This window comes from Lithobates pipiens, unplaced genomic scaffold (assembly GCF_037356315.1).
Source record: "Lithobates pipiens isolate NorthernLeopardFrog02 unplaced genomic scaffold, aLitPip1_a1.2 Scaffold_22, whole genome shotgun sequence".
NCBI classification, from domain to species: domain Eukaryota; kingdom Metazoa; phylum Chordata; class Amphibia; order Anura; family Ranidae; genus Lithobates; species Lithobates pipiens.
In genome coordinates, this window is record NW_027507784.1 from 78,151,144 (window position 1) to 78,179,072 (window position 27,929).

General features: G+C 42.7%; 1 protein-coding gene across 2 annotated transcripts in view; it reads right to left on the bottom strand.

Moving 5' to 3' along the window:
* Positions 1 to 27,929, bottom strand: part of THSD7B (thrombospondin type 1 domain containing 7B) — an 820,891-nt gene that overhangs the window by 202,198 nt on the left and 590,764 nt on the right. For both annotated transcript variants that reach the window (XM_077447767.1, XM_077447766.1), the window contains exon 17: positions 528 to 661. In XM_077447767.1, the coding sequence (XP_077303893.1) occupies positions 528 to 661 (134 nt within the window). The remainder of the gene's footprint in view (positions 1 to 527; positions 662 to 27,929) is intronic.

Genomic DNA, 27,929 nt, shown 5'->3' on the forward strand with positions numbered 1-27,929 from the left:
TAAAAGGGGAACTCCGTGGATTCAGATGTAAAAGGAGAACTGGGGAACTCTGGGGATTCAGATGTAAAAAGAGAACTCTGTGGATTCAGATGTAAAAAGAGAACTCTGTGGATTCAGATGTAAAAGGGGAACTCTGTGGACTCTGATGTAAAGGAGAACTCTTGCTATTAAATTCATATAATTAGAAATTTCATTTAATAGCAAAATATATGTATATACTATAAAACAAAGTTGTTGTGCTCCACGAAAGTGTTCGGGTTTGACTTGACTTGAAAAAAAAGGTAGCAACCCTATGGCCAAGGGGCCATAAAACCCATGCATCAATTGCCTGCTTTTACTCCCCCCCTGTTTTACCCCCCCTCCCGTGTGCGCCCTACTTTTCCACAGCAAAAACTTCAGTTGGCAACAGAGAAACAACATTGCAGAAGAAAGTTGTGAAGTGTTTGCTGTGTGTGTGACACTGCAGTGAGCGGCTCACACATGATGTATTGTCCCGTCAGCAGAGATGAACTGCTTCCTTCACTCACCGCACTCTTCTGATTTGTATTCCGAGCCCGCAGCCGGCGGTCTTCCCCTCGCTGTGCAGCTTGCAGGCGGACCACGGCTCAGACACCCACAAGTACTGATTGCATTCCGTATAACAGGGGACTACCTCGTACACCTGTCAGGAGACACAACAGTGGATCTATATAAATCAATGTCATCAGTATAAACATCTGTCACACATACAGAAAGGAGACGCGCCAGCGGGAGTTATGTGTTTATTTCTGAGCTGAATTCAATAGAGATCTAAGCAGTGCACAGAGTGACAGGGAACATTTCTATTATTAAGCCGGCCATCACATCTGCGGCTGATTCAGCCGGGACCAATCAAAATTAGATCCATGTGTGGGCAGACTGATCGGTCCATCAATCAACTTCAGTATGAGAAGCCTGACAAATTTTTGCCATGTGATTACTGCCGGTGAGTCAAGTGGCTAGCAGTAATCATTGTGTTCTGTAGGCAGGGAAAGGGCACCACCCCCCCCCCAGCAGAACTCAATAGCGCTGCAGGAGGGATTCCTCCATCAACACTTCCTGTGTTGATGGGGAATTGAGTGTTTTTCTTTCCTGAAGCCCATTGGTGGAAGGAAAGAAAGTCGAATCATCTATGGCTTGCCTTAGGTTCGGTTCACACTTCAGCGATGCGGGAGGGAACCCTACGAATCACATGTCTCCCGGCAGCAGTTCACACTGCCCTATGCGAACTGCTGGGTGTTCTCAAGCTCCAATCTGATGGAGCTTGAGATATTTTGAAGAGAAGAATGTGCAAAAATATTACTTTCTAGATATGCAAAGCTGGTAGAGACATCCCCAAAAAGTCTTGCAACTGTATTTGCATTGAAAGGCGGTTCTACAAAGTATTGACTCCGGGGGGCGCCAAACAAACGTACCCCATACTTTTCACATATTTATTTGTAAAATATGTTAAAAACCATTTATCATTTTCCTTCCACTTCACAATTATGTGCCACTTTGTGTTGGTCTATCACATAAAATCCCAATAAAATCCATTTACATTTTTGGTTGTAGCATGACAAAATGTGGAGTATGAATTATTTTTCAAGGCACTGTAAGTATAGGCATGGTTGTTATTTTTATGAGGAAAAAAAAATGCTTTACAGCCACTTAGAATGTATTCTGTCAATTGGCACAAAGGCTCATCAGCAGTTGGTAGTAGCAGCCTTGTCCTGTGATTGGTAACTAGCTCCAAGCAATAGGATTTTCATAATGATCTTATTCTTTTACCATTTATCTGCTGGCAAGCTGCATCACCTGTGCGCCTTTTATATTTCTTATCACCTGTTTGTGAAATATCTTCAAGCAGAATATTCAAGTATTGCTCAACTACCACCAAGGAAAAGAAAACTGCTACTGCTTGGCAAATCGGACTGCAACTATCCCAAGGACCAAGTCCACAAGGTAAGGAAGAGAACTGGCAGGTTTATTAGATAAAGCACATTATTTATAAAAAGTATTAAAATTGTGCCAACTGTTTATGGAGCACTTTCTATTCTGTACACATCAGTCCCTGCCCTGAAGGAGCTTACAATCTGAGGTCCCTCCCTAGCTTACATTTATACCCGTACGGGGACAACTTTAGACAGGAGAAAATTAACCCACCTGTATGTCTTTCGAATGTTTGAGGAACCCCATTCAAGCAAAGGGAAAACTCCATACAGGTAGTGTCCTGTCTGGAAATCGTATCAAGGACCCCTTTGCTGCAAGAAGGGCTAACCACTAAGCCACTGTGTTGCCGGTACAGAAATAAAACTGGCTTAACTGCTTAAAGAGGTTGTAAACCCCCCAAAAAACAAACAAAAAAAAAAAGTAAGACTAAGGAATAATGAGCTAGTATGCATCGCATACTAGCTCATTATGAAATACTTATCTTAGAACAAAACACTGCTGACATCTTCCCCATCTTCTTCTGGGTTTGTGGGCTCCAGGGCTGTGATTGGCTGAAGCCACAATGACGTCACCCCTGCGTATGCGTGCAGGAGCCACCGTTAACGATACAGGGCCCTGAAGAAAGGGCACGAGCGGCTGTTCCTTCGGAACGCATGCGCCAATGATGTTGGCGGCGGCGTATATAGTAAATATCTCCTACACGGTTCAAGTTAAGGTGATAGTTACAGTACAAGTAAGCCTTATTATACGCTTACCTATAGGTACAATTAACCACTTGCCGACCGCTGCATGCCGATATACGTCGGCACAATGGCAGCAGTGGGCAAATGGGCATACCTGTATGTCCCCTTTAAATGGCAGGGCTAGTGTGCGTGCGCCACTGGAGGCACGTGTGCCCACTGTGTACTGTGTGACCGTGCCCGCGGGGCTGCTGGACTCGATGTCCGCCGGTCTCCCGTCGATCATGTCACAGAGCCACAGAACGGGGAAGTGCCTATGTAAACAAGGCATTTCCCCGTTCTGCCTCGTGACATGACAGAGATCACTGCTCCCTGTCATCGGGAGCAGTGATCGCTGTCATGTGAGTTGAAGCCCCTCCCCCCCACAGTTAGAATCACTCCCTAGGACACACTTAACCCCTTGATCGCCTCCTAGTGTTTAACCCCTTCCCTGCCAGTGTCATTTACACAGTAATCAGTGCATTTTTATAGCACTGATTGCTGTATAAATGACAATGGTCCCAAAATAGTGTGAACAGTGTCCAATGTGTCCGCCATAATGTCGCAGTCACAATAAAAATCGCAGATCGCCGCCATTACTAGTAAAAAAATAATAATAATATCAGTATACGCTTATTGCAATTTTGTTTACCGCAAATATGTAGAAGAATACACATCGGTCTAAACTGAGGAAAAAATTTGTTTTTTTTATGTATATTTATTATAGCAAAAACTAAAAAATATTGCTTTTTCTCAAAATTGTTGCTCGTTTTTGTTTGTTTATAGCACCAAAAATAAAAACCACAGAGGTTGAATCGGTTAAAAGGGAAAACTTTACTTCTTCTTTAAGGCAGTTTGATGATTGTATTGTACTTCATGGACTTAGCCCTGGTTCACACTGAATGTGGCTTTGAAATCTTACTACTGCACTTGAAGTAGCCTGATTTCAAAGCCGCAGGTCAGTGCGATTTCAGGTGCGACTTGCCTGACATTTGTGCGCTTCATGTACAAGTGTCTATGTAAGTCGCACCTGAAATTACAAAAAATAGAACAGGAACCTTTTTTCAAATTGCAGTGGCACAACAAAGTCAGAGTCACACCGATTTGAACGGCACAATTGCTGACAATAGGGGGCGACTTGTCAATGTGATTTGGAACTGTCACTACCTCTGTGACTAAGTCAAATGATCGTTTCCCCCTCCTACCTATTCCTGATTACCAAGGCCATTACAAAGCCAGATAATGGTGTCATACTCCCCTTGATGGATTCCCATTCCCAGTTTTGCGCAATAAACTGGGAATTAAAATCCATTAGGGGGAGTATGACACCATTATTTGGCATTTTAATAGTCGTGGTAATAAGAGATAAGGGTCCATAGGGGAGGTGGGCAACCTTTAATTATTATTATAATACAGTATTTACATAGCGCCAACAGTTTCTGCAGCGCTTTACAATGTGAGGGCAAACAGTACAGTTACAAAACAAGTCAAAGCAGGAGGATTTGGAGGGTCCTGCTCATTAGAGCTTACAATCTAAAAGAAAGTGTCAAGGGATACAAAAGGTAATAACTGTGGGGGATGATCTGTTGGAGAAAGGGACTTAGGTACAGGCAGGATAGGCTTCTCTGAAAAGAAGGGTTTTCAGGGATTGTCTAAGCCCTTGTACCCATGGTCGGACATTCTGACGGAAAATGTCCGATCGGACCGTGTTGTTGGATAATCCGACTGTGTGTGGGCTCCATTGGACTGTTTCCGTCGGAATATCCGACGGACAAAGTTTTAGAGCTGGGCTATAAAACTTTCCGACAACATGATCCGATCGGACTTTGTCCGATTGTGTGTAGAGTATTCCGATCGGACAAAGTACCACGCATGCTCAGATCAATTCCTAGACCAAAGCTATTGGCTACTAGCCTGAATGTCCTCTCATCGTAACGAAATAACGTCATCACGTTACGTACGATTGGATTTTCCAACAACTTTGTCAGTGTGTACAAGGGCTAAAATTGGACATAGTAGGAGCTAGTCTGGCAGATTTGGTTATGAAGCTCCATAGGAAGGAAGAGGTCCTGGAGGCGAGCATGGGAGGAGGTGATGAGGAGGCTAGAGAGCAGGAGGTCTTGGGAGGAACGAAGATGGCGATTAGGTTGGTATTTTGAGACCAGGTTAGTGATGTAGCTGGGGGCAGAGTTGTAGATGGCTTTGTATGTTAGCATTTTGAATTGAATTTGTTGGGTGAGCAAAAGCCAGTTAAGGGATTGGTAGAGAGGGGTAGCAGACACTGAATGATTGGTGAGGTGGATGAATCTGGCAGCAGCATTCATGATGGACAGTAGGCTTGTGCAATTCGTTTTGTAACGAATCGAAATTCAGCCGAATTTTGCATCTTTCGGACATTCGGATGCATCCGAATGTCCGAATAAAAAAATAACAAATTACAACGAATACAAAAGAAATATAATGAATGAATTTGAATGAATTCGACATGATTCAAAATTATTTCAACCGCATTTGACATTATTTCAACTGCATTCGAAATGATTTCAACATGATTTGACATTATTTCAACCGCATTCGAAAATATTTTGTGACCCGACTTTAGGGCCATGTATCTCGGTGTCACTTGGTGCTAGACACTTCAAATTTGGATATGTTGTAGTGCTAGTATTATTGTGTTTTCATACCAATTTGGGGTTTCTAGCTATAAGTGACCCCGAGATATGTGGCCCCAAAATCGGGTCGCAAAATGTTATTAGTTATTAGAGCAGAGAATGACATTTTGCGACCCGAATTTGGGGCCACATATCTTGGGGTCACTTATAGATAGAAACCCCAAATTTGGTATGCAAACACAATAGTACTAGCACTACAACATATCCAAATTTGGAGTTTCTAGCACTAAGTGACCCCGAGATACATGGCCCTAAATTCGGGTCACAAAATATTTTCGAATGTGGTTGAAATAATGTCTAATCATGTTGAAATCATTTTGAATGCGGTTGAAATAATGTCTAATCATGTTGAAATCATTTCGAATGTGGTTGAAATAATGTCGAATCATGTTGAAATCATTTCGAATCCGGTAGAAATATTTTCGAATTTGGTTGAAATATTTTCGAATTTGGTTGAAATATTTTCGAATGTGGCCGATTTTCGAAATCGGTAGAAAACTAAACGAAATCCGAAAACGCATTTAAGGAAGTTAATGAATATAACTAAACGAAATTAATGAATTAACTAATTAAAATGAAACGAAACTAAACAAATTTTTTCCTTTTGCACATGTCTAATGGACAGAAGGGGGGATCGCCTATGTAAAGGTAAGCCAATGAGGAGGGAGCCATTATTTGGCTTTGTAAAGACTTAAGAACATAAGGTAAGGAAGAGAACCAAAATATGTATTAGATAGAACACAATACAATAGTCAAGCTATCTTGCAGCACTGGGGTTTGCAGTTTGCTTTTTAGTTCAATCATGAGACTACCTGCATGAAGTTTCGGTGTTCTCCTGTTGCTTGCATGGGTTTCTTCTCACACTCCAAAGATATGCTGGTAGGTTTATATTTAGACAAAACTAAATATTGTCAGAAAATCTCACCATTGGAGCAAGAGACGTAAAGAACTGTTGGGTGATTCAACTCATTACTGCCAAACCAAATCTGAATAATCCTCTATGGATGAAGTTGACCATTAGTCAAGGCAAGTGGATAACACAAAGCCTATAATAAAAGTATATCACCAAGTGGAAAAAGAAAATACCCGTAAACGTTGTTTTACAAAGTTATAAATCCGACTTGCCAAGTAAAAGAATCAATAGCAGAAAAGTATTTTCAAACCAATGACCGCATTTTCCATCCTGCCTCAATGGACATAAGTCTGATAAGTTTGTTTAATATGTCACTCCGGATGAGTCCTTCAGATAGACATTTACTGAGTGAAATCTTTCCCTCTGTACCCAACAAGACTTTGATTTACAATCTAATCCTGAACACAAAGAAACTTCAATTGTCATTCTCTAATATAAAGTATCCTGTAAGGAATTCAGAAACGTAATCAGGTTGTATTTCACTTGATGGAAACTGGCGACAAGTGATGGTTTTTCAAGACAAAACTAATAATTCCTAGTAGATGTGAGAAGCCTAGAAAGCTGGAATCAAATAAGAAATTTACATATTTCACATTTCTGATCCATCTAGTGTGTGAAATCTATTTGGGATAGTTGGGTTTTTTGCAATATTGCCTCTAGATGTGGGCTCTTTGAAGCTCCAACAGCATTAACAACCATCTTTAACTCTTCAACATCAATTAAAATAAATTTATTCCCTCTTGATATTGCAGTCAGGACCCCCAGATCTTACTGTACAAGTAATAAAATCCAAAGTGGTTTAGTATCAATGACAGAAACAACAAAGATGACAAAGCTTCACATCTTAGTTGTAGAAAATAAGGGTCAGGACTTTGGTTCCTGGCTTTCCTTGTCAAACTACATTAGTGAAAAAAAAATCAATACAATCTGAGACCTTTCATTGCACTAAACTACATTCCCTTGGCCCACCTCATTTACCTGCTATTCTTTTCTCTGTTCTTAGAGCCACATATCTGTAGATAACGTCACCTTTGTTCTGTCATCATCTTTCTCTGCTATATGTCAGTTCCTATAAGTATCCCTCTCATCTACTGCAAGCACACTCTATCTTCTCTTCTGGCATCAGCACTGACTGTTTCATTTATTAAAGAGAACCCTGCTGCCAGACCATTCATTTCAGCAACAATCTTCCCATACGGTATGTGCACTTATAAGAGAAGCTTTTTGTCCATACTTCTCATGTGGGTCACAGGAGCACAAATAATTTTGTCCTCCTGTGGCTCAGAGTCTTCTGATAAAGGGCTAAGGAACCCTATTAGCTGGTGGGAGGAGCCACTCCAGGCTCAGGGAGCATTCTGATAATAATGATGGGATCCACCCTGCTGCCTGATTGATTATAGGGGGTCGATGTATGCCTATGATTTGAAACTCAGCCAGGGCCTTTCTCCTGATCTCAGGGCTTCTCCACACTTACAATATCACTCAGTAAGTTGGTTAATAGTTAGGCTCCAAAAAGAGATCAAAGGCTCCAAATAGTGTAAAATCCTTGGCGGGTTTATTAAGTATAAAAAAATAACACTCAAAGTAATGAGTAAAATAAGCACCTTAAAGTGGATGTCATAATGTAGAGCAGTGTTTCTCAACTCCAGTCCTCACGGCGCCCCAACGGGTCATGTTTTCAGGATTTTCCTCAGAAGAAACAGCTGTGGTAATTACTAACACAGTGAAACTGATGAAATCACCTGTGCAAAATAATGGTAAACCTGAAAACATGACCTGTTGGGGCGCCTTGGGGACTGGAGTTGAGAAACACTGAAGTAGAGTATAAGATTTCCTATCATTTGAGCCCAGTCTTGCCACAAAGCGTTATTCCAGCTCCGAGCAATCCTCTTATTGTTCAGTGAGATAAAGCTTGATAAACAGAGCAAAACGTTGTCAAATCCTCCCCCCTTGCTGTAAGTGACAGGTGATTTACATATCTTGTGCTCTAGCCTAAGAGACATGCATTATTTTTTAATTCCCTCCCACTCCTTTTTTCTGCTGCTCTGCAAGTATTGGATGTTCCCCACCTCAGCATGATTGGGCATGCTGAAGTCATGTGGCTACTTTCCTGTCTTTTCACTGGATGTTAGTGATCATAGCAGAAGTTCAGTGTAAGAAATACACAGGAGAAAATTCATATTGACAAGGGGAGTGTAGAGGTGGGTGGGGAGTCTACTGACATCACGACTCCAACCACCGAGCTCCAGACAACAGACCCACCCACAGAATATGCAGTTTTGTGGGTCTCATAGCAGACAGAGGGGAGACATTTGACAGGTAAAGAGGAGGAGGCATGTATATCCTTATAGATGACCCCTATGGCAGTAGTTTAGAGAGGATGATATTGGGTTTACATCCACTTTAAGTTTGGTGTGTCAGCCGGCACACAACCAAACAAACACATCCCTCGGGACACGAAAGTGATGGTGACGTGAGCACATCGCTCCGCCCATCTCCATCATCTCTCTCGTGTCCCTACGGACAGGTTTGATTGGTTGTGTGCCGGCCGACACACCAAACTTAAGGTGCTTATTTTACTCATTGCTGTGCAGTGTTATTTTTATACTTAATAAACCCACCAGGGATTTTACATTATGTGGAGCCATTGATCTCTTTTTGGTGCCTAACTATTATCCAACTTACTGACTGATATCGGAAGTGTAGAGGAGCCCGGTGATCAGAAGAAAGGCCCCGAATGGGTTTTAAGCCATAGGCGTACATCAACCCCCTATAATAAGGGGTCTACAGGAGCTGCTAAGCAGTCGCTACAGCTGGTGGTGGATTCACTGTGGTTTTTGGTGATGGATGATGGACACTGCCATTTTAGAGATTGATGCATTATCACGTTTCTTTTTCTTTATTTACTGCTTATGATTGTGTTGTACAAAAGAATTGCCGCTCAATGTTTTTATTTGTTTATTTACTTTTGAGGGATAGATGATTTATAGTGCAGTTTTTACACTTTTTATAAATATATTACATGAGCGGGGTAGTCTGGCTTGGGAGTTACGCTATTGATCACTGAACTAGGTGCAGTGTTTTTGGTTTTGTGGGCCTGTGGTGTCAGGGGACAGAAGGGAGCCATCACACATAAGAAAGGGCCACTCCTCTGCTCCCCTCCTTCCTCTGGACTCATAGAGCCAAATTCAAACAGAGGGGTAGTCAATCCATTACAGTGTCTGCTATTTTGTAATCTGTCAATTGTTAGAGTGTTTGCCTCTGCTCTCGGGGTTACTCGCCTTGAGGAGTCCCCTGAAAGTAGCCAGATAGCACCATAGAGTTCAATTGCTTTTAATTATCAGTCATATTATATGTTGACCTACAGTATTTGAGATATATTTGTCTACTGTTCGGCTATATGGCTATTGTTTGTTACCATCTCAAAGAAATTTCATGGGAAAGACTATTTCTGTGTTTTACTCTAAAGTGTGCCTTTCATTGGTGGTGTTTGTAATAATATTATTGCCAGGTGTGCCAGAGGGGTGAGACTTGTTCTTGAGGTTGAGAGGCAGAGTACAGAACCAAATATACTCAAGTGGCTCCTCCGGGGGTAGCTTTACATATGTATGTAGCGCCCTGCTCCTGATGAGCAGACGCTATTGTTTTTTTTTTTAAATGTAATTATCTGAAGCTGTAGTTTGGCTCAGACTAATTTCTCTAAAGTTTTGGTTTCTGTACCAGTCCAGTTGGGTGGCACAGATTCCCACCTGACTGTAGGTGTCACTGTCACCGTCAGTGGGTGTGGAACAGCAGCAGGCTGGATGTATTGAAGACCGCCTGTTGCTCAGAAGTGGTTCAGTGGGTGTGGTTTCCCTGCTGTGCATTCTGGGAGAGGGTATTTAAGGTACTGACGCTGGTTCTGGGTTTGTTGCTTTCCAGGGTCCGTGATCCCAACCCCAGGGCCCTCCTGGCCTGGGGTCTGTGTCGCATGGGCATGCGCCTCGGGGCCTGCTGGCCCGTGGCTCTGCAACTGAGAGTGTAGGCCCAGGGGTGGTCCTGTGCTGTCTTGTCTGCGGGGAGAAGCCAAGGAAAGCTGAAGGATCCAGGGGAGGACTTTTCCAGTGGAGGACCAAGCGCAAGGCTGGTGTCTCTGGAGGAGCCTGGAAACTCAGTTTGAGGACGGATCCCGGATAAATATCCTTACAGTATTGCCGGGTCAGCTGAAAGAATCTGCTACTGTATAATAGTTCTTCCTATAAACTCTCAAGAATCTCTAAGTTTAATTGACAAGTCTGTGGCAGAGACTTTGTTGTGCATCTACTCTCAAGAACCACTAAGTTCAATTAACAAGTCTGTGGCAGAGACTTTGTTTGGCATATCATTGGCTGCTAGGTCAAGTGAGAGAGGCCTATCTGGTGACTGCTGGAAGGGCCGGGACAAGGTGGGGGGCAGGAGGGAAGGCTGCCCCTTTTGCAATGGTTTATTGCAAGGGTAGAGGGCACCCTGACCCCAACCCTAAGGGAAAGGGGGGCGCAGCTTGGCATCTTTGCCCTGGGCGCTGGATGACCTTGCCCCAGCACTGACTGCTGTATCCAGTCTGTGGAGCTGTTTGTACTCTGGATCTGACTGATACCTCTAACCCACAATTACCAGGTGCCTGAACTCCCCCTTATCCTCTAACCCTCTACTGAAGGACTGTGTCTTGTGTCTTTCTTTGGTGTTACCCCTAAATACATCTTCAAAAAGGGACCATGTGTCTGATACATCTTCATTTGGGCTACTTTCCACGGGACCCCCCTAGGATGAAGAGGTGAGCAGAAGAGGTAACGGTAAGCCCGAATAAAACCGGCAGCTCCTTCAGGGGTTAGTGCTACGTGTAAATCACATGGAAAGTTACTGCTGGGTAAACTCTGTGCTAATCAATTAAAATCTGTAGAGCAATTGTTGCAGAACACAGTAGTTTCCTTTTGATTATTTCAACTATGAAATTTGCAAAGTTCCATAAATACATGTTAAACTCCACAATTGTAGTGATTTGATACACGAGGTCATCGAGCGTACAAGTGAAATCTGCCTACTCAAATCTCAAAATACATCCGTCTCTCCGCTACAACCTCCATCATTAACCTTCTGAAGTGATGTACTTTTCCTGTGACATTTTCATTGCAGTTCAATAAAGACGGGCTCTCTAGACTTGTCTGTACTGAGATACTTCAAAGATTGGCATTTCAAGATCAACTTTTCAACTTAAGTTCAATGCCCGGGCTCGCCGCAAAGAAATTCGTTCTCATGTCTCATTAAAGACACATTCGCATCATCTACGTGTGAAATAGCTCCCTGCAATTATAAGGACAATCAAAGGAGGTAAAAGAAGTTCTCAACTCTCTTTTCAAAGACATGAGATTGTTGGGCCATAAAGACGTATTTCCACTTGTTTATTACAAAATGCCACTCAGAAACAATCACATATTTTTGGACAGCGAGCTGTAAAATGACCTTGTATGCAAAACTTTACTTGCTTTCTGTGGTCACACTATGGTTAGTTAGTGTTATTATTATTATTATCTTTTCTTTTTTTTTGCTTTCAGCACCAATTTTTCTTTTTGTTGTTCAACACTTGTGTTCTCTTTTTTTATGTAATTATTTCAACACACTCATTACTATTGACCATTTGGTTTTTAATTATGACCCCGTGGATGGGATATTATATTGATGTCCGATTGACATGATAATCTTCTTATGTGCTTTCTAGCTCTGATGAAGGGGGCACGTAGACCCCAAAAACGCATTGGCTATTTCTTGATCTGTACCCCTGACCTTTAATGTAATACATTTGTATCTGGACCTCTTAGCAGTGGCGTGGTACTTAAATGTCAACCCTTCTTACATTACACTATGGAGAGCAGTTACTTTAAAGTGGTTCTAAAGCCTGAATGTGTTTTTTCCTAATGCATTCTGGGCATTAACCACTTAAGCCCCGGACCAATTTGCTGCCAAAGGACCAAGCCCCTTTTTGCGATTTGGCACCTCGTCGCTTTAACTGACAATTACGCGGTCATGCGACGTGGCTCTCAAACAAAATTGGCGTCCTTTTTTTCCTACAAATAGCGCTTTCTTTTGGGGGTATTTGATCACCTCTGCGTTTTTTATTTTTTGCGCTATAAACAAAAATAGAGTGACAATTTTGAAAAAAAATGCAATATGTTTTACTTTTTGCTATAATAAATATCCCCAAAAAATATATAAAAAAACATTTTTTTTCCTCAGTTTAGGCCGATACATATTCTTCTACATATTTTTGGTAAAAAAAAAAATCTCATTTAGCGATTATTGATTGGTTTGCGCAAAAGTTATAGCGTTTACAAAATAGGGGATAGTTTTATAGCATTTTTATTAATATTTTTTTGTTTACTAGTAATGGCGGCGATAAGCAATTTTTATTGTGACTGCGACATAATAGCGGACACATCGGACATTTTTGACACATTTTTGGGACCATTGTCATTTATACAGCAATCAGTGCTATTTAAATGCACTGATTCCTGTGCAAATGACACTGGCAGTGAAGGAGTTAACCACTAGGGGGCAGTGTAGGGGTTATGTATGACGTTATGTTTTTTTTATTGTAGGGGGCGTGACCTGGCATGTGACATCACTGATCGTCTTTCCCTATATCAGGAAACAGACGATCGGTGACAGCCACAGTAGGAAGCACGGGGAGAGGTTTGTTTACACAGACCTCTCCTCGTTCTTCAGCTCTGTGACCCAATCGCGAGACACCAGCGGCGATCCGGTCCGCTGGTCCCGCGGCCATGGTCACGGAGCTCAGGACCGGGTCGGGAGCGCACTGGGCACTTAAAGAGCAACGTACAGGTATGTGCTTGTGCCCAGCCGTGCCATTCTTCCGACGTACATCGGCGTGAGGCGGTCCTTAAATGGTTATGGTAAAAAACCTTCAGTGTGCTATCCCCTCTCCCCCAGTCCCTCCCCTTATATTTACCTGAGCCCAATCTTGATCCAGCCATGTACATGAGCGCAGCAGCTCTCTATCTCCTCATTGGCTCAGAGACTCCTGTTGTTGTCAATCACAGCCAGTAAGGTGGGAGTAGGGGGCGGGGCCAAGTAACGCTCTGTGTGTGTACACAAAGACACAAAGAGCTATGAAATGATGAGCTAAAAGAACATCAGTTTACTATTGACTCACCACATACACAGCTCCATATTATTCCATATTTCAAAAATAAGCTCTCTTGTCATAGCCTATCAAAAGCAGATATGGTATTGCCATTGAAAAGCCTCCAAAGCAAGTTGGTGTTGGTTGGTGATGGCGTTCCTGGATAGTGAGCTGATGTTGTTTTAGCTCAGCATCGCTCCTTTGTGAGCCGGTGGCCGAAAGAATGTTTTATATTTAGTGGGTTCCAGCAGACTCTGCACGTTAATTGCTTTAAGACCCCATTCACAACGAGCCGCCGACGTCAACGGTAAAGCTGCACTAAAAAAGATTACTGTCGTTTTAGCGGCGCTATTTGGCCGCTAGCGGGGGTGGTTTTAACCCCCCCCGCTAGCGGCCGAAAAGGGGTTAAATCCGCCTGCAAAATGACGCCGCAGCGATGGCGGTATTACAGCGCTGCCCCATTGATTTCAATGGGGAGGAGCGGTGAGTTCACTGCTCCTTCACCGATCCAAAGAAACTGCTGGCAGGACTTTTCCAGACACCCTGCCAGCACACTGCTCCAGTGTGAATGGAGCAGCTGTTTTAAGGCGTTTTGCAGGCGATATTTTTAACGCTATAGTGCCTGCAAAACTCCGCAGTGTGAAAGGGGTCTTAGAGACTGGTTTCCATTATATTGATATTCATTCACATGGCCTCCTGAGGAAGATCCTTCAAAACACATTGGGGTTGATTTACTAAAACTGGAGAGTGCAAAATCTGGTGCAGCTCTGCATAGAAATCAGCTTCCTTTTTTTTTTTTTTTTTTGCGAAAGCTTAATTGAACAAACTGAAGTTAAAAGCTGATTGGCTTCCAAGCACATCTACACCAGATTTTGCACTCTCCAGTTTTAGTAATTCAAACCCACTGAGTCTACATATGGATCATTGAATGAAATAATGTGTGATGTGCAGGGCAGGACTTAGGGTGGTGGGGGCCCCTGGGCTTGAGTCACTGTCAGGCCCTACCTTCTATACATTATCGTATTTATCGGCGTATAACTCGCGGCGGCATATAACACACACCCCAAGTTTAGGAGGGCATTTTAAGGAAAAAAAATTACATTTAAATGCCCATGAATGCAGCCTTGCCCGGTGTCATTTGCAGCCTTGTCATTGCAGTCTTGAAGTTTAAAAATGGCGCCGCCGAGATACAGAGTCCTGTGTATCTCGGCGGCTCTCGGGTCCTCTCAGTGACTCTCGGCAGCTCTCAGGTCCTCTCGGCGGCTCTCAGGTCCTCTCGGCAGCTCTCGGGTCCTCTCAGTGACTCTCGGCAGCTCTCAGGTCCTCTCGGCGGCTCTCAGGTCCTCTCGGCGGCTCTCGGGTCCTCTCGGCGGCTCTCGGGTCCTCTCGGCGGCTCTCGGGTCCTCTCGCAGTCCCGAGAGGAGCTGAGAGTAGTGTACTCGGCTCAGCTCACAGTCGCGCCCAGTCCCTGTGTTATGTCCATCATAGGTGGAGACTGGGTGTGACTGTGAGCGGAGTTGAGCCGAGTACACTCGGCTATGTATCTTGGCGGGGCCCCCTATTGGGCGGGGCCCATGGGCTTGAGCCCAGTCAAGCCCAATGGTAAGTCCTGCCCTGGTGATGTGTATACAGTGGGGGAAATAATTATTTGATCCCCTGCAAATTTGGTAAGTTTATCCACTAACAAGGAAATGAAGGGTCTATATTTGTTATCATAGGTGTATTTTAAATGGTAGAGACAGCTATTCCAACCAAAAATCCAGAAAAAAAACACATAATACAAATGTTATAAATTGAGTTGCAGTTCAGTGAGTAAAACAAATATTTGATCCCCTACCAACCAACAATAATTCTGGCTTCCACAGACTGGCTACAGTAGGTGCTCATGTGGTACACAGATTAGTCCTGTCAATGTAAGAAGGTGCGCCTAACGACAACTCTTTATGTGTATAAAGACACCTGTCCACAGAAACTCTTTCTTCCATTCAAACCTCACCATCATGGGCAAGACCAAAAACTGTCAAAGGACGTCAGGAACAAGATTGTAGACCTACACAAGGCTGGAATGGGCTACAAGACCATCAGCAAGAAGCTTGGTGAGAAGGAGACAACTGTTGGAGCAATTATTCGCAAATGAAAAAAAATTAAATTAACCATTCATCGCCCTCGGTCTGGAGCTCCACACAAGATTTCACCTCATGGGTTAAGGATGATCATGAGAAAAGTGAGGGATCAGCCCAGAATTAGGCCCCTTTCACACATGCGGACAGTATGTCCGTATTTCATCCATCCATTTGCGGATGAAATACGGACATACATGCATCCCTATGGGATAGCGGGTGTCTGCGGATGAACATCTGCAGACACCCGCTATTGTCCGCCTCCACAATTGTCCGATTCTGCAGACGGAGGAAAATCCTATTTTTCTATCCATCTGCAGAGCGGATCGGATGAACACGGACAGACGGTCCATGCTCATCCGATCCCCATAGAGGAGAGCGGAGAGCTGACAGGGTGGTCCCTGCACAGTGTGCCGGGACCGCCCTGTCCGCCGCCGGCTGAGTGGGGACAACGGAGCGATCCCCACTGAGCGAGCGGATCATCACAGGGCGGATCATTACTGATCCGTCCCGTGTGAAAGGGGCCTTGCACAGGAGGAGCTTGTGAATGATCTCAAGGCAGTTGGGACCACAGTCACTCATAGGGTAAATGGAATAGCCATTTTATTTAAACTTAAACATTTATTTATGATTAAGCAGATATGTTGGATGCATATTTTGTTAGAAGTAATTTCGTCTAACATCGCTTTTATATTTCCAAATTCCTTTTTTATGGAAGGGATAGTTGTGTGGCCTATTATAATGACCAAAATAAGGGATCGGTAGGGTAAATGGAATAGCCATTTTATTTATCAAACATTTATTTCTGATTTTTAAACATTTATTTCTGATTAAGCTGAAAAATTGGATGCATATTTTGTTAGAGGTCATGTATTGGTTGTATTCAAATGCTATTTACACCTCCTGGGAAGTTTGTTATCTCTGCTTTTTCTCAAACAGCGACTAGAAGTAACAAGTCTATGTGAACATCTATTTGCATATCAATAAATGTCACCAGAGCCTCAGATGGACTTCAAAGAAAGTCAGAGATCGAGGTTCCACCTACCTTAGGCCATATAAATTGTATTTGATTCCCCAGCTAGGGAGAGCAACCAACACCATGTATTATGCTGCTCTCCAAGCATGTATTTCTACCTACATGCTTGTATAATAAATATATCTATCTTTCAAGTTGGCTTCAGCAGTCAAAATGTTGCTGAAACCCAAGAGTTTTGGGGTTTACCCTACATCACCAAACAAACCATTGGTAACACAAATCGCCACCATGGAGTAAAATCCTGCAGCGCCCACAAGGATCAAGTTTGCCAACAAACATCTAAATGACTCAGAGAAGGATTGGGAGAAAATGCTGCGGTCAGATGAGACCAAAATTGAGCTCTTTGGCAGGAACTCGACTCGACGTGTTTGAAGAAAGAAAAATGCTGACTGTGAACAACATCCCTACAGTCAAGCACAGAGGTGGAAACATTACGCTTTGGGGCTGTTTCTCTGCTAAAGGTACAGGCAGACTTTGCTTCATTGAGGGGCCAATGGACAGGGCCATGTAATGTAAAATCTTGGATGAGAACCTACTACTGCTCAGCGAAAAACACAGACGATGGGTCATGGATGGGTCTTCCAGCATGACAAAGACCCAAAACATTCTGCCAAGGTAACAAAGGAGTGGCTCAAGAAGAAGCACATTAAGGTCATGGAGTGGCCTAGCCAGTTTTCAGACAATAATCCTATAGAAAATGTATGGAGGGAGCTGAGACATCGTGTTACCAAGTGACGGCCAAGAAACCTTAAGCCCCCGTACACGCGGTCGGAGATTTCGGCAACCAAATCCGTCGGATTAATTCCGACGGATTAATTCCGGAAGAGGTCCGGAAGTGATGTTGCATACACACGGTCGGACTCAGTTGTCGGAAAATCAGATTGTACATAACATGATGACGTTATTTCGTTACGACGGGACTACGTTCAGGCTAGTAGCCAATAGCTTTGGTCTAGGAATTTGATCTGAGCATGCGTGGCACTTTGTCCGTTGGAGTAGGCTACACATGATCGGAGTATGTCCGATCGGAGCATTTTGTCTGAAAATTTTACTGGCAAGTTGGAAAAGTTGGTCCATCGGATATTCCGACAGAAACAGTCCGATGTAGACCACACACAGTCGGAATATCCGACAAAACGGTCCGATAGGAAACATTCCGTCGGAATCTCCGACTGTGTGTACAAGGGCTAAGGATTTAGAGAAGATCTGTGAGTGGACCAAAATCCCTCCTGGGATGTGTTCAAACCTGGTCACCAATTACAAGAAATGTCTTACCTCTGTGCCTTGCCAACAAGGGTTTCTCCACCAAGTACTAAGTCATGTTTTGCTAGGGGATCAAATACTTAGTTTACTCTCTGAACTGCAACTCAATTTCTAACATTTGCTGTTTTTGTTTTATTTGGATTTTTGGTTGATATTCTGTCTCTATCATTTAAAATACACCTATGATAAAAAAAATATAGACCCTTAATTTCTTTGTAAATGAGCAAACGTACAAAATCTGCAGGGGATCAAATAATTGTTTCCCCCTCTGTATTTGATTTTCAATTTTATGGACAATACATTTATATGTATATTTATATAATTATGTGGTGTCATTGTCTGTATGCCCTATAAAAAAAAGTCAAGGGCTACAATTTTGTTTATATGGTATATGCAAATTACAGGATGTGGGCATATAGAACACGGAAACCTCTATCTATCATACTTTTTTTTTTTTTTTGGACACAGCCAACAACAGTGTCCAGTTCCTCTTTATACAGCCTGTGCTGGTTCTTTTTTCAGCAGAAATGGGCAAAAACCATATATTCCTCTACCCTGTGGAATTGAACTAATGTGATGACTGTGGAGCTACTAATCTATAAAAAGAGAGATAAAATGCAGAAATGCCAAACTCTGACTTGCTGCCGAACACTATCCTGACATGAAATAAAGCCTTTCATCAATCACAATTATGACACAACTTTCCATAATTTCTTAAATGACAGGATCGCTGCAAATCCATTATTCTTGCTGGATACCGTGAATCACTCATTTTCCTGCTGCCTGAGCAATATTCCCTCCAGTCCAATTATTGAAAGACAAATCCATTTACTAAAATAATTTCCTCTAAATTCTCCCAGTGTTAGGTGCTTAAAACATCCTTATGGAGCTCTTTTACAAAAATACTAGCTTTTTTTTTATCTTAATGTTCCCGTTTTACTACCAATGGATTCACTTATTTATTTTTTTCTTTTGCATTTTTTATAGCATTCTTTATTTATGTCTCTCCAGGTCAGGAGGGCAGGAGACCACGTTCTACAATCATAACACAAATGGAAAGAATACAGTTTTAATTAGTCTTTGAATGACATTGCTGGTGTTACATTTGTGAGGTCAGGCACTGATGTTGGATGAACAGGCCTGGCTTGAATTCATCCCAAAGGTGTCCTATCGGGTTGAGGTCAGAACTTTGTGCAGGCCAGTCAAGTTCCTCCACCCCAAACTCATTCATCCATGTCTTTATGGACATTGCACAAAAGATTGCCGCTCCAACCTCTCAAATCCATAATAGGACACCCGCCCTAATGGAGCTCACAGGTGTTGGCTCTGCACAAGGTTGAGGAAAAAAAAGGATCCTGGATGGCCGCACACCATGGAAGGCATCTTTATTGGTATGTAATAATAAAATCCAAATACAGTCACCTCATATATAGGGAAAAACAGGGCAGAAATCGAATGCGTTTCACGCCCTACCATGGCGCTTATTCATAGCTCATAGCCCTGTTTTTCCCTATATATGAGTTGACCTTATTTGGATTTTATTATTACATACTAATAAAGATGCCTTACATGGTGTGCGGCTGTCCAGAATCCTTTTCTTTCCTTTTTATTGACCTCGCTTTGTGCACTGGTCATGTTGAAACAGGAAGGGGCATCCCAAATCTGTTCCCACAAAGTTGGGAAATTGTTGTCCAAAATTTCTTGGTATGCTGACGTAATGTTCATAAAGACATGGATGAGCGAGTTTGGGGTGCACAGAGTCCTGATCTCAACCTGACAAAAATACAAACAGAAATGGAGTAAATCACAATGATCTTATACCTGAATTCTGGGCTTAGGGATGGAGGAGGATGATAAATAGGGTGCCTTGTTAGGTGTAATCACCTAGCCGAGTAATATGACAAAGAACAAAAATATGGAATATCATTTCTCTGAAACTCATAAATAAATCTGGTATAAGTGTTAATCGGATGTATTATGTAGACTGGGATTCTATTTAAATATCCCATACTTTTTGAAACTTTGTGGCACAGCCATGAGATAGATAAGTAGCCTTATTGAATGGTAAAACTAAATTGACCAAATGCTTCCAAAAGTTTTGCAAGGGAGTTGAGGAATTTTTCCACCTGCGTATAATAGCTTTACGTGAATAGTAAAGTAATAAACCCAAAAGAGTTCTGGAGGCCCTTCGGGGAGTCTACCAGCAGGCACACCTTAATCTTCGGTGGCACCCAAATAGTGGTGAGAGAGAGCATAAATTAGCCATGACCATCCAGAAGGTCTGGACTTGAAATATTCTTTAAGTCAGTGGACACACTAAGCATCATTTAAGGAAATAAGGAAAGAAATTGGCTGCACACCGACGTTCTTGAAGTCCATTTATTGAATGTTCCATACAAACAATGACACACCCCACAGTTGCAGTAGCCAGAACAGAGGTGGACTAGTTTCGCACAGCTACATTGTGCTTACTCATGAGTAATGAGGATGAGTAAGCACAGTGTAGCTGTGCGAAACTAGTCCACCTCTGTTCCGGCTACTGTAACCGTGGTGTGTGTCATTGTTTGTATGGAACATTCAATAAATGGACTGCAAGAACGTCGGTGTGCAGCCAATTTCTTTCCTTATTAAGTCTTCTACGGCAGGCGAGACGGGGCTTGCACCCATGTGAGGAGTCTCGCACTATTCATTGTGCCTGGAGTTTCTCACCTGGAGCGGCGATTTTCCTTTGCTTTCTACATCAACTATGGGAACCCAGGGAGTCTTGGCAGGGATTCTGAGAGCAGGAGTGCTAGAAGTCCCACAAGGATTCCCTACAGTAAGTACTGTAACACATGGTAGTTTCCAGTGGGGTAAAAGTTACTCACACAAAGGGGTTTATTTTCTTAAAGGCAAATCCACTTTGCACTACAAGTGCACTTGGAAGTTCAGTTGCTCTAGGTCTGAGGGGAAGATCAAAGTGAGGGGAAGCTCTGCTGATTTCTATCATCCAATCATGTGCAAGAATAAATGTTGTTTTTTTATTTTCCTTGAATGGCCCCCTCAGATCTACAGCGACTGCACTTCCAAGTGCACTTGTAGAGCAACGTGGATTTTCCTTTAGTAAATCAACCCCATAGTATAATGCAACAGGATTGTTGGGCGAACATTCACTTGCTTTGTATTTGTCCTCCCTTGCTGCCGAAAATGCTTAAGAATGTAAGTCGCCAGGGAAAGAGCAATGCCTCGCTCATCCAGTCAGTGAGGGAGCAATTAATGCAAGCATGTAAGTGTTTCGATTTCCTGCTGTGTCCTCCATAGTGTTACTGCTGCTGGCAAGGTCTCGCAGGCGGCAAGATCACAAGTGTGACAGAAGGCTTTCTTATGTCACAGCCTTTCTTATATATGTCATAGGCTTTCTTTACTAAAGGAGTACAGCACATTTCAATATTTTGTATTCATTCAACATTGACTTGTTTTGCAGCTCTCGACAATTCATTTACATGATATCTCTGAGCGGCAAAGAAAGAAGATGTTGGAAGACTTCCCTCTGCCAAACCTGTTATCACAGGTCTAAACAAGGAGCAGATACATAGCTATATAATGCCTACCAATAGTCATTGAGGGTAGGTAATGCTCTAAACCAGTGGTCACAAACCCTGTCCTCAGGGCCCACTAACAGGCCAAGTTTGCAAGATAACTGAAATACATCACAGGTGATATCATTTGCTGCTCAGTGAATGCAGTATTCTAGTCTGCGTCTCCCCAAGGTAATACATAAAACCTGGCCTGTTAGTGGGCCCTGAGGACAGGGTTGATGACCACTGCTCTAAACCAGGTCTAAATTTTGAAGAATCTCCACTTAATGCCACCAGACCTCAATATTGGTTCATCAATGTGACGAACATATCATATGCTAATAAAGGTTGCGGGGGGGCTGGGCTAGGCATGACTTTCCAAGCTCCATTGGGGAGAAATCTGCAGTATTTAATTTCTAATACCAGTTTTGGTATAGAATAACTGCATGTTTACTGTAAAAACTTGGGATAAAATCTTGTCTATTGAGGGAAAACGAGGACAGCCGTGCACAACAATAATTACCCCATTATATCTACCATCTCTTTGCAAATGCGATACAGCTTTAGACACTAAATCTTTTCTTTTTTTTTTTTCTACAATAAAATGTTCAGTTACTGTAAATAATTCAGTAGCTTTTCAGACTCTTCAGAAGAGTTGAACTAAAAAGTAAATCGCAGTTATAGCGCAGTCAGCGGCACAAGGCTTAAAGACTACTTTTATATATATATAACTGGATCTCCACCCACACAACTCACAAATGTTCCAATAAAATGAAAAAGGAAGAAAAAGCAGATGCACAAGAAATCTGAATTCTTCTCTTCACTTTCTAACTGGCCAATCAACAAAACAGCGACTAGCTACTAATTATGCCATCAACTGTTCTTGTTGCCTTACAGGCCCCAGGGCAGACTAATTGATGGTGTAGCACTGTTACTGAAGTTGACAGTATTTTTACAGAGAAGTTTTATTATTATTATTATTATTATTATAATAGAGGATTTTTATAGTTTGCTTTACAATGTAGAGGGGGGACAATACAATTACAATACAGTTCAATACTGGAGCTTACAATCCAAAGGGAGGTGGAGGTGGTACACAAGGTTCTAGCTGTGGGGGGTGACAGGGCCATCTTTAATATTGATTGGCCCCCGGGCAAAACTTTTCTTGGGCCCCCCTCCCCCATGCAGTTTTGCTCTCCACCTGCTCTGAGACATACAATAAATAGCAGCTAGACTGAAAATCAGTTTACTGAATCAGATCAGGCAGCTATTGCAATTGGTAGCCAGAGGTTACAGCATATCATTACAGCTCACTGACTGGTTTCTAGAGGTTACAGCACACATTACAGCTCACTGATTAGTTTCTAGAGGTTACAGCACATGATTTACTGTGGATATGACCTCAGGGGGGCATGATATACATATGATGCCCCCCCTGAGAGGGGGCATGATATCCCCTATTTACATATTAATGCCACCACTATTTTACATATGAATGCCAATTATTTACATGTAAACACAGGGTATGCAGGTGAGTCATCTGCACACAACTGGGCAGCATTAGTAGCAGCACTTCACACTGAGATATTTGGACACAGCACAGGACTAAAACCTCAAGGGATGAGGGAATATAAACCAGGATACTTGGCAAGTATGAGGCAGCTGCTTTGGGCTCCACAACAGTGACAGGGCCCAGGGCAGCTGCCCCTTTTGCCCTGCCTTAAAAACGGCCCTGGGGGGTGATCTGATGGAGGTGACTTGGGTACAGTTCTTAGGTGGGTGTGGGATAGGCTTCCCTGAATAAGTGAGTTTTCAGGGATCGCCTAAAGGGGAACAGGGTAGGGGCTGATCAGACATATCAGACAGGGGCAAGGAGTCTGATGATGGGAAAGGCTCTGGAGAAGTCCTGGAGGTGAGCATGGGAGGGGGTAACAAGGAAGCAGGAGGTCCTGGGAGGAGTGAATGGGACGATTTGGGCGATATCTGCAGATGAGGTTGGTGAGGTAGCTGGGGGCAATGTTATGGACGGCCTTGTATGTTGTGGTTAGTATTCTGAATTTTATATGGTGGGGTAGTGGAAGCCAGTGAAGGGATTGGCAGAGAGGAGTATTAGTCATGGATCCGTTAGTAAGGTGTTTTAATCTAGCAGCAGCATTCATAATAGACTGAAGGGGGATAGCCTGTCAAAAGGTAGGCCAGTGAGGAGAGAGTTGCAGCAGTCAAGTCGGGAAATAACCAAGGCGTGAATAAGTTGTTTTGTGACGGTTAGTCAAGAAGGGGCAAATTTTGGAAATTTTGCGGAGGTTGAGGCAGCAAGATGTAGCCAGTGATTGGATGTGGGGCTGAAGGAGAGGTCAGAGTCAAGGATTACACTCAGCACCCTGGCCTGTGTGGAGGGACCAATGGTTGTGCTGTTGATCTCAATGGTAAAGTCATGGGGAGGGGATCGAGGGGGGGGGGGGAAATATTACAAGCTCAGTTTTTTAAAGATTAATTTTGAGGAAGTGGTGTGACATCCATTCTGATATGTCGCTCACTAAATTTTTGATACGTGAGGAGATTGAGGGGGTAAATTGAGGAGTGGAGAGATAGATTTTTTTTTTAAGTGTTCCCCATCGTAATAGGCTCAGATAAATGTATCTGTTGAAAAGGCCTCTAGCATTTTAACGTGACCCTGTCACAAATAATGACCCTGGGCCTGGGCAGATAATGAAAAAATACATAGGCAGAGGTTCCCTTCATGAAAGTGAAAATAATCAGTCAATCTTTACATATAAGCTGCCAAAGTTCTTGTAAAGTCAAGCATGGCTTCGCCTATTCCACTTCCCCAGTCACCCTATAAATCAAACAGGCTGACTTTAAAAGACCCATAGAAAAGCCTCACAATGCATTTTTTAAAAGGTATGCTTGGCCTATGGCAGGCGTAATATAAATGAAACAAGGAGAAAACAGAATTTTAATAGGTTACTTTTACCCAAATTAGATACTCAAGGGAAATCTCACCAGCAGAGTCTCCAAGAAATATATTAAGCCAGATGAAGAATCAATCTACTTCTGCCCAACCAAGGCTGAAATATTAGCTTTGGGTGGCCTTGACCTTTAAAACACATTGGGGTTGATTTACTAAAGGCAAATAGACTGACTGTGCACTTTGCAAGTGAAGTGGATCTCATTTTTACTTTGTAAAGGTAATGTGGTAAAGCCTCACTTTGTAAAAAAAATACTCAATCGGGTGCAAGGGAAAGAAACACATTTTTGCTTGCACATGCTTGGATGATGGCAGAGCCTTACTCAGATGCAGATAGGTTACAGGTTTCCTAAGCAGAAGCTGTCTGCCTTTAGTTTCTCTCTCTTTCTGATTTACACTTCAGTCTTCTGACTCTTTGGCTTTGTATATACCTTTCTTCTTCAACTATTGTGCTCTATAATCAAGAAGCTTTGCCTACAGAGGAGGGCACAAAGTAGTCATGAAAAGAAGCCAACACGTCTACTTTGGGCTGGCTATCAAATGCAAAATTGTTTGGCCCTGACCATAATACATGAAGACAATAAGTAAAAAACTCTAACACATCTTGTCCTGGCACCACCAAGACAGGAAGGTCCTGGAGGAAGAGACAAACGGCATTATAAATGTAAATTTGTTTAAAAAAAAAAAAAAACGAAATTTGAAGCAGTACACTAACTTTAAAGTGAAACTGTGGCCATGACTAGGGTAGATCAGAGGTCACCAATTATCAAAAACCTCATGACCTGGTCACTATTGGACCACCAACTAGAGGGCACCATACCAACGATGGTTCCCCACCTTTTTCCTAAAATACCAGATTTTCCACCCTTTCAAGGACCCCAAACCGCCAAACATCCATTACACCCTACCACCAACGCAAAGTAACCAAACAAAAAAGGGAGGGTGTTCATCTTCTGTCTCCATTTCTCCAACTGATTCTGACACACCCCTGCTTGCAAAACGATACTCCTACACTACTCCCATAACCCTGTCTCTTCAGCCAATCAGGTAAACACCATAAATTGACCACTTATTAAACAGTTAACCCCACGCTGTGAGGTTCCCCTCCCACCCTGTCATGTATGCCCTGCACTTATCAATTTAAATTCTAGCTCTGGGCCTGCCTTGTCTAGGGTAGATCAGAGATCACCAATTACCAAAAACCTCTGGCCTGCCTTAAAAGATATACATTCCACTGCCCAATAAAGTATTTGACTCAAAATGGGATTAAATGTCCGTAAGGCCTTTTATTATAAACAACATACTAATAAATCAAAAAAAAGAACATTAGAGGTCAACTTGGGTTTGAAGTCCTTGAAGGTTACCATATTTCTGAAACATAGTGTCTGGGGCACCAACTAGCTAAGATATGCCCCCAGCCGCAAGACGCCGCCTCTGGGGCAATCGCAGCTGACATCAGACACATTACTGGTCTATCATGACCTGGTCACTATTGGACCACCAACTAGAGGGCACCACAGCAAAGATGGTTCCCCACCTTTTTCCCAAAACACCAGATTTTCCACCCTTTTAAGGACCCCAAACTGCCACAGCGCCACAAGTGTGAATCCTTACACTTGCGTGCCCCTTCAAACCCGAAAGACACGTTAGATCCTATCTTACAAATACAGAAACCACAGAGCAGTAACTCCCGCATTGCGATAAACCCCATCACTCCCCAGGTACGTTTAAATACACAACTCTAAGCGCCTAATGATTTTAACATCTCGGATAGTTACCACATCGATCAAATTCTAAATTCATAACTCCACTGGAAAACTCCCTACCAGGGGCTTATCTTACCTAGAAAAAATTGGTGACACCCGTGTTACTAGCCTCCTAGCCTCGCAAAGCCTGTCATGCACCCCAAACCATGGAGCTAAACTCATATTCCTGAGGGGACCCAATTACCTCCCAAAGGGGCTGACTTTTAATCTCCTAGCTCCCCAAGAACATAAGAAGGCCCCAATGTACAGATGAGGCACCATATGACACCTGTAATAAACAAATAAACAACCATGCACCAAATTGAACAAAACAATGCTAACATACAAGACAAACAAAATGACAGAAAGACCTGCCTATCAGCTACAAATTGCAGCAAATGGGTGAACATAGTCAAACTTCATTGTACTCCCACTTACCAATGTGTTTCAAACCCCAGCAAACCTAAGCTGTGGCTAGATAGCAATGGTGACTGCACCTAGTGAAAAGAGAGTGAAAAACACTTCCTGGCGTCCGGTAGAAATGCGAGAAGACATTTTGGAAATACAGTAACAAAGTGCAGTTTTGACAGATTGGAACATACAGTGTGACCCAACAACGGGCCGTGCACTCTGACAGACCCAAACAGCAATAACAGGGAAACCCAGTGAACAATTATCCCATAACAAGAAATCTGAATACACCTATTCGCATACGGACTTTGAAGGGGGTGGGGAGGAAGAGCGTACCGTATTGTGCTTGCACAAAATCCACCCACCCTTTGAAGGAAATAACCAATTCCCTGATATGTAGAACCTCAAAAAAGGCCAGCAAGGACTGAGTGGAACTATATCCTCCCAGAAGGAGCAGAGCAGACTGTCGCACGTGTTTCAGAAAGTGACTTTGCACAAAAAAGGACAACAGTCGCTAAAAATCATAGCACCGTTGCCCCCTGTGGTAGACATTCAGCGCCCATAGAACCATAAAGTAAAATCTCGCACCTAGAAAATGTGAATTAAAAATAAATAAATTAATTAAAAATGTTTTTTTTAAAAAGGAGGATCGGCTCATTTTACAACCCACAGCTGAAGCTAAACACCCAGGACAAAGAAAGGGGACAAAAAAGGTCAATGTCCACTCTCTAAAACCATTCATAAGAGAAAAAAACAACCTCCTCATCCAAGAATAGGCCTACCAGTTTACCTTATAAATGAGTACAAATAAATCCAGTGTCGGCGACGGCTACAATGCAATCATCTACAGCAGCAGGGAAAAAGGTCCACAATGATGCCACACTTACAGTGCCGACCCACGAAACTCATCCCAGTGAAAATGAAATCAGACAGCAACTAGTGAATTTAATGTACCATGAACTAGGACAACATAAACAAATGTATGAAGTTGCAACAAAGTAAAAACGAAATAAGGGCAGTAGTAAAACTATAGGTGGAGACCCGCCGATATGGCATTAATCGTCAACACAACGCCCAAATTATGGTAGTGAAATTACACCCTGCCCTTTATGATAGCTTGACCCCAAATCAAAACAGCAAGCACAATGGGAAATAAAGCCAACAGTAAAAATGTTTTTAAAAAGATTGGCGGAGTGCACCACAGCTTAGAACTCAAATAAGTTCCATAACCAGAAAACCGCCCCATCAGTGAACCATCTAGGTCTGTCTATCTAACGGACCTTTTATCCAGAAAGAACACCCGTAAAAGAATTACCAAAGAGCTCCCATATACGAAGATGAAATTAACCCCAATGCTTAAGACTCGTAACACCCAAAGTTACAACCGATAAACGCAGCTAGAAAATCCTGCCCACTAGA